This window comes from Mirounga angustirostris, unplaced genomic scaffold (genome assembly GCF_029215605.1).
Source record: "Mirounga angustirostris isolate CCGP_5_RB_7025 unplaced genomic scaffold, mMirAng1.0.hap1 SCAF_1, whole genome shotgun sequence".
In the NCBI taxonomy this organism is placed as follows: domain Eukaryota; kingdom Metazoa; phylum Chordata; class Mammalia; order Carnivora; family Phocidae; genus Mirounga; species Mirounga angustirostris.
The window spans coordinates 47,819,396-47,831,222 of record NW_026991709.1 but is presented as its reverse complement, the minus strand read 5'-3'; the positions used below and the strand labels follow the sequence as shown (position 1 = coordinate 47,831,222).

Below are 11,827 nucleotides of genomic sequence, written 5' to 3'. Positions count from 1 at the left end.
GCTTAGATTATTCCATGTTCCAGGATTGATTTTGTTTTATTAAGGAACTACTGCTAAGGCAAACCTATGTTTTGTTTAAGCCTAACAACCCACTTTTATTACAAACTTTTTTATTTTGTGAGGAAAATATTGCTTCCTTATTCTTTATTTCTATAGTGGTAGTCTTAGATATGTATGTCCATGAAACTAAAACGAGTAATAATTTGGAAGAAGAATTTAGAAGTTTCTAAAAAGAAGGTTACTTAAGGTTTCATAAACCTTTATACAAGTTACTTGCTATTAGATAAACATTCTAAGGGAGTATTTTTCTTAGATTATTTTGAGCTCTAACATGCTGCTTTCTGGTAATTGCTCAAGACTATGAATTTGACATATCAGACTGGGCTATTAAGGAATTTAAAATAGCTTTATCACCCTGGGTAGGTGGGAAAATTAAGGAATTTCTATGTCAAATGGCAAACAACTTGATTATATTCTCTATAGTCTTGGCTTTCTTACAATAAAGTAACTAACATACATTTTTTTTATAACCTTGTTTTTTCCTTTTTATTTAAAAAAATTATAAAATTTATGCTGATGGTTAAAAAATTCAAATGCTAGAAGAAGGTATACATAGAAAAGTCCTTTCCTCAGTCCCACTCCCAGGAATCTGTGTATCGTTCTAGAAACTATTCTCTCGATAGAAGCATAGTTTTCATTTAAAAAACACATCCGCATTTTCTGGATGCCTTTCCACATGAGCATGTTCAGATTTCCTTGTTTCTTTTAAGATGAGATAAACGGATTTAACCAGTTGCCTACGGATGGACATTCCAATTGTCCCCAGCCCTCCCCCCACACTGCATCTTCACAGGCTGGCACACCCAGTGGGAGTGGGGAGGACGAGGATTAGACCTCTGGGAGCAGTATGGCTGGCCTGGCCGATGGCCTCGAAGACTCAGGAACTCTTCACTAGCACAAGGACAAGGTCGTTCCTGCAGCAGCCCTGAACCAACTAGGCAATCACAAACGAATGTTGTCTCAGACGGGTGCAAGGTTAGCTTACACGTAAAGAAGGCAACTGTCCTGTCACGTCCAGGAAGTAATTGAAGTAAACTCAGCAAATGGCAAAATGAAAAGAAATGGTGTCAGAACAAGCTCTTCTATTCATCTGATATCAATAAAATGGTTCAAAATAAACCAGAAGACCATGGCAGGGTCTAGCTGTGTTAATGATGAAATGTGATATTTACTGTTTAGATTCAGCGGCTGGACCAATTTCAGCTCCCTTAGTAAGAGGGAAGATGAAAACCAGGACAATCAGAACTTGGGTAAGACTGTTACCTTTTCCTTCCAATCCGCACCGCGGTGTTCAGCTAAAGCTCTCATTTTCTGGGCACATTTTTCTCCATATAACAGGAAAAACAGGGAACCTTTAGGGAAAGTAGGCTGAATAGCTAAACAGCCTTCTTTTTCGAGGCAGTTATTTATATTCTGAGAGAGTGTAAGAACTTGAAGAAGAATCTCCTTTGCCACGTGGCCGTCATAAAGGGAAAGGAATGAGGAGTCCACTTGGGCACCAAGTAGTCCGTCTGCCATGGCTGGATTTTCAGACAAATTCACAAGCAGTTTCAAAATTTGAACCTTGGTACTTCCATTTCCTGTATAAGTACCGCGCGCTAACCGATTGCACCACTGGAGCTCCGGTACTTCTATTTCCTGTAAGCAGCACGTGGAACAGGTCTGTGATGTACTTGCTAAGCATGTGCTGGTGGTCATTGGTAACTGTCATGTTGGTCAACAATCTCAGCCCAGCCAACTGTACAGCAGAATCCAGGGGCCCAGAGAGGACATCCTTGCAGACTTGACTGATGTATGCCTTTATCTTCTAACATTCACACTCAGGTTATTCAATGCATTTAAAGCTTTCTCTTTAGTACTGTGGTTGGGATGGTTGATTTTGCTTCCAGTGATTGGAATACCACCCAATTTACGAATAATGACTTGATTAACTGAAAAGGCTGCATTGTTACCCAGAGTGACCAAAGCTCTTTCAGTAATTACAGGATCATCAGTTGACTCAAGCAGGTAGAGGAGTTTCTGCAGCTGGCCATCGTTTAGGACATCATATGAGCCATTGGTTAAGTCTTCTGCAGAGCGCGAGGGGTGCAGCGGAAGTCCGCGGCCGCCTTGCCGCTGGCTCCGCGTCAGCTTGTAAATGCGGTAGCAGGCGCCGGCCGCGAGGACCAGGCCCGCCGCCAGCCAGCCCAGGGCCGGGGCGCCGCCCATGCTGGCGCTGGGGCTGGGGCGCGCGGCGTGGGGCCTCAACATATACATTTCTAACCACAAGGTTATCTAGGGGAAATGCACAGGGTTAGTTCCTAGCACCTTGTGCTCATTTTCATGGTAATTATTGCTCCCCCTTGATTTATTAAGATATAATTGACAAGTAAAATTGTATATATTTAAATTGTACAACGTGATGATTTAAAATACACATACATAGGGGCGCCTGGGTGGCTCAGTCGTTAAGCGTCTGCCTTCGGCTCAGGTCATGATCCCAGGGTCTTGCCCCACATCGGGCTCCCTGCTCTGCGGGAGGCCTGCTTCTCCCTCTCCCACTCCCCCTGCTTGTGTTCCCTCTCTCGCTGTGTCTCTCTCTGTCAAATAAATAAAAAATAAAAAATAAAAAATACACATACATAGTGAAATGATTACCCCAATCAAGGTAACACATCTGTCACTTGACATGGTTACCATTTTTCTTTCTGTGTGGTGAGAATGTTTAAGATTTACTCTCGTAGCAAATTTCAACTTGACAATAGAGTATTATTAACTGTAGTTATTATGCTATAAATTATATCCCCAGAACTTACTCATTTTACAACTGAAAGTTTATACATTTTGACAAGCATCTTTCCATTTCCCCCACTCCCCAGTTCCAGGAAACTACCATTCTACTTTGTTTCTCTGAATTGGACTTGTTAAAGGAAAAGATTCAATGTATATGTGAGATCATATAGTATTTATCTTTCTGTCTGGCTTATTTCACCTAGCATAATGCTCTAAAGATTTATCCATGTTGTCACAGATGGCAGAATTTCTTATTTTTTATGGCTTTTATACCAAAGCCAGACAAGGACACTACAAGAAAATTATAGACCAATATCCCTGATGAACATAGGTGCAAAAATCCTTGACAAACTACCAGCAAACCAAATTCAACAGCACATTAAGTGGTTCATATACTGTGATCCAGTGGGATTTATCCTTGGGATGCAAGGATTATTCAACATATACAAATCAGTAAATGTAATATACACATTCACAGAATAAAGGATAAAAATCACATGGTTATTTCAATAGATGCAGAAAAAGCATTTGGCAAAATTCAATATCCTTTCATGGTAAAAACTTTCAACAAATTAAGAACAGAAGGAATGTACCATAATAAGCCAAAAGATAAATAATATATCATAATGTACTGTAATTATTATAGTAAAGTCCGTATATAATAGACCACAGCTAATAGCATAATCAATGGTGAGAAGCTGAAAGCTTTTCCTCTAAGATCAGGAACAAGACAAAGATGCCCACTCTTCTCACTTCTATTCAACATAGTACTTTAAGTCCTAGCCAGAGCAATTAGGCAAGAAAAAAAAAAGCATCCAAGTGAAATTCTCTTTATTTGAAGATGACATGATTTTATTACATAGAAAGCCCTCCATCAAAAGCTCCACAAAAAACTCCCCTAAAAAAACCCAACCCCCAAAACAACAAAACCCCATCAATAAACTAAAGTTTCAGGATACAAAATTAATATACAAAAATCAGTTGTGTTTACACTAACAACTACCTGCAAGAGAAATTGAGAAAACAATCCCATTTACAAAGGCATCAAAAAAGATGAAATACCTATGAATAAATTTAACAAAGGAAGTAAAAGATCTATACACTGAAAACTATAAAAAAATTGATAAAAGTAATTGAAGAAGACACAAATAAATGGAAAGATATTTTGTGCTCAGGGATTGGAAGAATTAATATTGTTAAAGTGTCCATACTACCCAAAGCACTCTACAGATTCAGTGCAATCTCTATCAAAATCCCAAACACATTTTTCACAGAAATGAAAAATAATACTAAAATTCATATGGAACCACAGTATCTGAATATCCAAAGCAAACTGGAGAAAGAACAAATCTGGAGGCATCACACTTCCTGATTTCAAACTTATTACAAAGCTATCGTGATCAAAACAGTATGGCACTGGCATAAAAACAGACACAAAGATTAGTGAGAAGGAATAGAAAGCTCAGATATAAATCCACATATATGTTCAAGTAATCTTTGGCAAGTGTGCTAAGAATACACAATGGGGGAAGGATAGCTTCTTCAATAAATGGTGTTGGGAAAACTGGACAGCCACATGCAAAAGAATGAACCTTGATCCCTATCTTACATCACTCACAAAAATCAACTCAAACTGGATCAAAGCTTTAAATGTAAGACCTGAAACCATACACATCCAAGGAGAAAACAGGAAAAAAACTCCTTGACTTTGGTCTTAGCAATGACTTTTTTATATATATAACACCAAAAATACAAGCAACAAAAGCAAAAATCAATAAGTGGGACTACATTAAAGTAAAAGGCTTCTGCAGTACAAAAGAAAAAAATCAGTAAAGGGGCAACCTATGGAATGGGAGAAAATATTTGCAAGTCATACATCTGATAAGAGGTTAATATCCAGGGACGCCTGGGTGGCTCAGTCGTTAAGCATCTGCCTTTGAATCAGGTCATTATCCCACGGCACTGGGATAGGGTCCCACATCGGGCTCCTTGCTCAGCGGGGAGCCTGCCTCTCCCTTTTCCTGCCATCTCCCTGCTTGTGCCTTCTCTCTCTTTTTTCTTTATATCTCTGACAAATAAATAAAATCTTAAAAAAAAAAAAGAGGTTAATATCCAAAATATATCAAGAATATATCAGGAACTCAAAACTCAATGACAAAAAATCCAATTAAAAATGTTTAAATAAATTGAATTAAATTAATTAAAATAGATTTTAAAAGGATTTGAATAGACATTTCCCAAACACATATAAATGGACAACAGGTAAATGAAAAGGTGCTCAACATCATTAATGATCAGGGAAATGCAAATCAAAACCACAGTGAGATACCACCTCACACCTGTTAAGATGACCAATATATAAAAAAACCCCAAAGATAATAAATTTGGGCAAGGATGTGGAGAAAAGGGAGCTCTTGTTCTCTGTTTGAGGAAATTTAAATTGGTGCACTGTGGAAAACAGTATGATGGTTCCTTAAAACATTAAAAACAGAAGAGCAATCCTACTTCTGGGTATATATCTGAAGGAAACAAAATTAGTATCTCAAAGAGATATCTACACCTCCATGTTCATTGTGGCATTATTCGTAATAGCGAAGATGTGGAAACAACAGTAGTAACTACACTTATTGTGCTGAGCATTGAGTAATTATAGAATTGTCAGACATAATATATAATTCTATCAATATATATATTGTACACCTGAAACTGATATAATATTGTATGTCAGTTATATGTCAAAAAAGATATGGAAATAACCTAAGTGTCCACTGATGAATGAATAAAGAAAATATATATCTTTTGCTTTGATACAACATAGGGTAAGCACATGCCACTGAAAAGATTACTTTTTCTGTCTTTAATGAAAATTTAAGAGTTGTATGCAATTTGACTATTCGTACACTTTCCTCACCTGCCTGATTCTGTCTCTGTAATCCTGCAATATTAAATAAAAGAGGATTCTCTCCTTGAGCTTTAGAAGTAAAGTATGTTGCTGTGAGATTAAGAAGCGATACTGAGCAATACTCTATCAGCTGGGTTTCAGGCCCTGATGAAACCGAGAACAATGATTCTTTTTTTTTTTATTGAATACAGAAATTATAGTTTTATTAGTAAGCTAAAAAAAGGTTCATTTCAAATGACATCTTAACAAAAACATGTAGTAGTAGAGTAGTAAAAAACTGATAGACGATACACATCTTAAGGAGACTAAGGAAACAATTTCACTTTCTTTGCTGGTTTGTCAGTGGCTACTGACAATCTAATGAAGGACCAGTATTTTAAATTATTTTCTGGTTTAAAACTTGAGTATGTTTTAACCACATATGGGGTTTTTATATCTTTGATGTTAAAATGGCAGTCCATAAACTAAAACCTGTTCGTTATGGTTACATTGCCTTTTTGTTTGTTTGTTTTAATTATGTTAATCACCATACATTACATCATTAGTTTTTGATGTAGTATTCCATGATTCACTGTTTACGTATAACACCCAGTGCTCCATGCAGAACGTGCCCTCTTTAATACCCATCACCAGGCTAACATCCCCCCACCCCCCTCCCCTCTAGAACCCTCAGTTTGTTTTTCAGAGTCCATCGTCTCTCATGGTTCATCTCCACCTCCTATTTCCCCCCCTTCATTCTTCTCCTGCTATCTTCTTCTTCTTCTTCTTTTTTTTTTTTTAACATATAATGTATTATTTGTTTCAGAGGTACAGGTCTGTGATTCAACAGTCTTACACAATTCACAGTGCTCACCATAGCACATACCCTCCCCAATGTTTATCACCCACCTCCCCATCCCTCCCACCCCCCACCACTCCAGCAACCCTCAGTTTTTTCCTGAGATTAAGAATTCCTCATATCAGTGAGGTCATATGATACATGTCTTTCTCTGATTGGCTTATTTCACTCAGCATATTACCCTCCAGTTCCATCCACGTCGTTGCACTTCACACCAGTCAGAATGGCTAAAATTAACAAGTCAGGAAATGACAGATGTTGGCAGGGATGCAGAGAAAGGGTAACACTCCTACACTGTTGGTGGGAATGCAAGCTGGTGCAGCCACTCTGGAAAACAGTATGGAGGTTCCTCAAAAAGTTGAAAATAGAGCTACCCTATGACCCAGCAATTGTACTACTGGGTATTTACCCCAAAGATACAAATGTAGGGATCTGAAGGGGTACGTGCACCCTGATGTTTATAGCAGCAATGTCCACAATAGCCAAACTGTGGAAAGAGCCAAGATGTCCACCGACAGATGAATGGATAAAGAAGATGTGGTATTTTTAACATCTTGTTTAGAATACTCATCTGTACCAGGATGGAGCAGTAATGGTTGAGAGTGTGTCAATAATCTCAAAATTAAAACTGTGCAGGTAATTTAAGCGACTACTTTTGCATATTAGAAGACACTTGCCCTATGTAAATGTGAGAAATTGGGCCAGGCATTCTAAATTTTTAAGAAGAAATGAAAGTCTGAATCTTTTATATGAAGTGTACTATTGTTTAACATTGGCAATGAACTAAATCAAAACATTGCAGACGAAAGAAAACACAACTGCAAAACCAGCTGTGAGATTGAAACCTCTGGAGTAAAGGACATCTAGGTTCCTTCTAGCTGTAAAAAATATCTAGTTAATGAATTATACTTACCACTCCATCAGTCTAGTTAATGAATTATACTTACCACTCCATCACCCTGTTCTCATTGGCTCATCATACAGTTTCTTTATTAAACAAGATGCCAAGGCGTGTTATATAAATAACTGGAGTATGCCTTTTTACCACAGAAACCTAGCTTTGATGTTTTGCTTTGGAAAAATTATACTGATAAATGGCTCTAGATTTTTGTACATATGATGCTAATGTGTGCAGTGGGGTTTCTTTTGATCAGATACTTTAATATCATTGTCAGAATTTAAGTACTAACCTGAATATGAACTTGTACTTTTAAGAACACTATTGTATCAAGTCAGGGATTAGGTTGTCAGCCACCCCAGACCCGACTGATAAAATTAGCCAGGAAGCACAGTGACTTTTGTTCCAGAATTTTTGGTTAAAGAAAACTTGGTATTGGGGCACCTGGGTGTTTCAGTCGATTAAGTGTCTGACTTTGGCTCAGGTAATGATCTCAGGGTCCTGGGATCGCCCCCTCTCCCCGGCAGTGTGGCTCCTCACTCAGTGGAGAGTCTGCTTCTCCCTCTCCCTTTGCCCCTCTCCCCACTTGTGCTCTTTCCCTCTCTCTCAAATAAATAAATAAAATCTTTAAAAAAAAAAAAGAAAAAGAGAAAACTTGGTATCTGACTCTTAATTATAGGGACTATAATAACTCTTTGGGGGAAAGTCTTTAATAAAATTATAAATGGGAAAAAAAGTAAATCAGAATTTCAACATCTAAAAGTAGAATTACAGATTTTCCTCAAAATATTTAGCATTAGTGTTTGACCTTTGTATTGGACCTTGTATTAGAAATACATGTAGCGGGGGCACCTGGGTGGCTCAGTCGTTAAGTGTCTGCCTTTGGCTCAGGTCATGATCCCAGGATCCTGGGATCGAGCCCCGCATCGGGCTCCCTGCTCCACGGGAAGCCTGCCTCTCCCTCTCCCACTCCGCCTGTTTGTGTTCCTTCTCTCGCTATGTCTCTCTCTGTCAAATAAATAAAATCTTAAAAAAAAATATATATGTAGCAGCTTAGAATATATAATAAGGAAAAGCAGGGATTCTTGGTAAGTTTTAAGTCTTCACAGTTGTCTGGAAGATTCTTTTCAGAAAAGCCCTGAAACACCTGGGCAGAGCCCAAGGATGCCCTTCGGTTGCTGTGTGATGCAAATGTTTGAACCCTGACAGATTTCTCTTAGTATGAGTCATTCACATGTTAGTGTGATTGAGTTCTAGATTCTTCCTGGAAGGTATTAAGCAAGAAGAATTATACTGGATATAGGAGAAAGGTAGTTGGCAAGGGATACTAGGGAGCATTCTCTGAGACATACTTCAACTAGTTTTTGATTTAACTAAGGCCATTGCTGCTTACTTGATAAAGTGGTGGACTTTGTTTTACGCGGCCTTTCTCTATTTGATAAATCTACTTAAATGTAAAATCATGGCAACTCAGGAAGAGTACTCACAGAAAAGGAAATTGGCCAGAGGTTTGACTGGGAAAGGAGGACTCAAAGACATTAGACATGGCTCTTGTCTATGGAAGGAAGGAAAGAGGAAGATAATGGTATCTCACGGAGCAGTGAAACCTAGTGTAACTTCTTGAGCTAGGAGGCTGTAAATTGTGAGCTAGATTTCAAAATAATGAAGGCAATTGAGCATGAAGCAGGTCATAATGGATAGAGTTGTATGGGAAAGATCACCCACAAAAATATTCTGTCATTTCAGCCTTGGTGAAGGACTTCTAGAGAGTGGGATTTGGGTAACAGAAGTTTGGACCTCCATTTGAAATTAGACATGTTATTGACTTATAAATGACCATCAAAATCCAGTTTTCCTTGGAGTACTGGGAGAAGAGAATATGCCCAGGAAACATTCCCTGAAAGAACTCCCTGAGAAATTTGCGGAAGAGTGCCTGTTAGTCACTTTTTTTTTCAGCTCTCCAGCATTTTACCTCCTTTCCTATAAGTTGAAAATTCCCTGCCACAAATGTCTTGATGGAAAGGAGAGCCCATTGCCCACGATAGAAGCAGAAAATTCCTTATCACCATAGAAACAGAAAATTCTCAGAAATTGTTTCTCTAGCTCCATCCTAGGTCAGTTGGAAATAGTGGCCGGGAATGTTCCCCCTGGAGCCCCGGAGGCAAAGCTGGAGACACAGATAGAAAGGGGCTCCCCGAGGGCAGCAGCAGGGGTGTGTTGGGAATGGGACCCAGTAGAGGGGCAGGGTAGGGGCTGCAGGCCCTCACAGGGCAGTCTGTGCCACGACTCTGGCTAGTGGCTATGGCTGTGAAGCTTTTCTTTGTTCCCACCTATTCTGAACCCGATTTTCCAGAATCCTCAGTAAGTGTGAGATTCCAACATCCTTTAGTATTATTTTTTCTGCTTAAATCAAGTAGGGTTGGTTTCCATTTTGCAACTGATTTATAATACACAAGGGAATCACAAAACATTTTCCCATTTAGTTCCTGAAGAAGAAAACTTGATGGTATTTAGAGAGCTGAATTAAATTGAGCTTTTAGGGGCACCTGGGTGGCTCAGTCATTACGCGTCTACCTTCAGTTCAGGTCATGATCCCAGGGTCCTGGGACTGAGCCCCGCATCGGGCTCCCTGCTCGGCGGGAGGCCTGTGTCACCCTCTCCCACTGCTTGTGTTCCCTCTCTTGCTGTGTCTCTCTCTCCGTCAAATAAATAAATAAATAAATCTTTAAATTGAGCTTTTAAACTACAGAGTTTTCAAGGCCAAGAACACCCTGGCAGGAGGAGGGGAGAACATGGTTCTGTGTGAAAACTCATGAGCATTGAGCAGGGCAAAAAGCAAAGGAATCTGGTGATACAAGACTGCTTGAACTACTTTCCTCATAGAGTCATTTATGTCCTCTTTTATCTACTAGGCTCCAGGGTCTTTCTTCTCTTGCATTCTCTTGTAACCTCTGGTTCTAGCATGGGGCTTGGCAAAGAGGAGTTGCTACAGGAGTTGTTGAGTCCATTTTCCTGGTTCTGCAGTTTCTTGCCTCTTAGAAATAAGTAGCCAAAATAGTTTCAAAGAATGATGTATCTTTGGTTTATTTCTAAATGCTGTAAAATCATTCCCTAATTAGAAAATAGACTGTTATTTTTCATGGAGTCTTAAGGAATCCCTTCATGTATCTTTTCCTTTGCAGAGAACTCTTTGCTACTAAGACTTGTTCCTTGTGGTTTTATTTTTGAGTGATAGCATGGGGATATGAGAGTCTTTTGAAGAATTTACTTGTGAGTTCTGAATGTAAATACACCATTGCAAGAACTGCTTTAGGAAGAATCCTGAAGCTAAATAAATCTTAGAAACTTGGGAGCAAAATAGCAGGACTTTGTTTTATCCTGGAAAAGCAATCTTTAGGGCATAATAATTGGAACCCAGTGTACTTGGAGCCAGACGGCTTGCCCTTGGCCTTGGAGGCCGGCAGGCTGATCTCCAAACATCACAGCCTCAGACAGCCCTACAATCGAAGAGAAAATAACTGAGGAAAACTTTGGAAAGCCACTCTTCTCCATTTATGTCTGTTCCTTTGTCTACCTGGTAATAATAGGACATTTTACATTTTTCCATGGTACTTGGAGTGGTTTTTTAAACCCTAACACTTGTCCCTTGTCCATATACATATCAGATAAGTCTTTTAAGAGGACTATAGAGGATCAGTGTAATATTTTAGATAGCCCAATATTTTGCTTTTGGGTAGTGACGTTAGGCTCTCATCATAGGAGAGGTGACAGTTACCTTCACTGCTGCCACACTTCCCCAAAGCAAAAAGGGTGCATCAGAACCAGCTGATTCTTGTTTAGCTTCACATATAATTATGCTGGAGTTTGAGGCACGGAGTTAAACAATACCTGAAATAAATAATAAGTAATCCACTTCCTGTTTTCCTGAGATTATCTGAAATGGCTAGTTTTACCTTTCAGCTACTTATCTCAGGATATGTGCTTATTCTGAAATTTTGCATCTGGTAATTAAGCATAAATATTTTCTGTGACTAAGAGGACATATGATTTAAGGCTCTAAAATATTAAATATGATGGAAAATAGGTTTATAAGTTAATATAAAAGAAATTTAAAACATGTAAACTCATCCCTAAATCAGAGACTCTCATCCTTGGCTGCACACTGGAATCACATGAGGAGTTTTAAGGATCGCTGATGTTTTGGTCCCACCACAGGCTGACTTATCTTGTGTGTGTGCCCAAGCTATCAGGATTTTAAAAAGCTGGCTTATGTAAAACTGTTTGACAGACGGGAATATATTAGAATTGATTGACGTGATCCAGGCGTTTCATAGATTCACATTAAACAATATCAGAT

The 11,827-nt window shown here is 38.8% G+C and overlaps 1 protein-coding gene across 1 annotated transcript; it reads right to left on the bottom strand.

The window, feature by feature from the left end:
• Window positions 1-1,299: 1,299 nt before the first annotated feature.
• Window positions 1,300-2,395, bottom strand: LOC123840999 (armadillo repeat-containing protein 10-like). The gene is given in 3 exon segments (XM_045870708.2): window positions 1,300-1,640; window positions 1,690-1,869; window positions 1,872-2,395. Coding segments are annotated over 3 exon segments (966 nt in total). The 5' UTR covers window positions 2,317-2,395.
• Window positions 2,396-11,827: the final 9,432 nt, after the last annotated feature.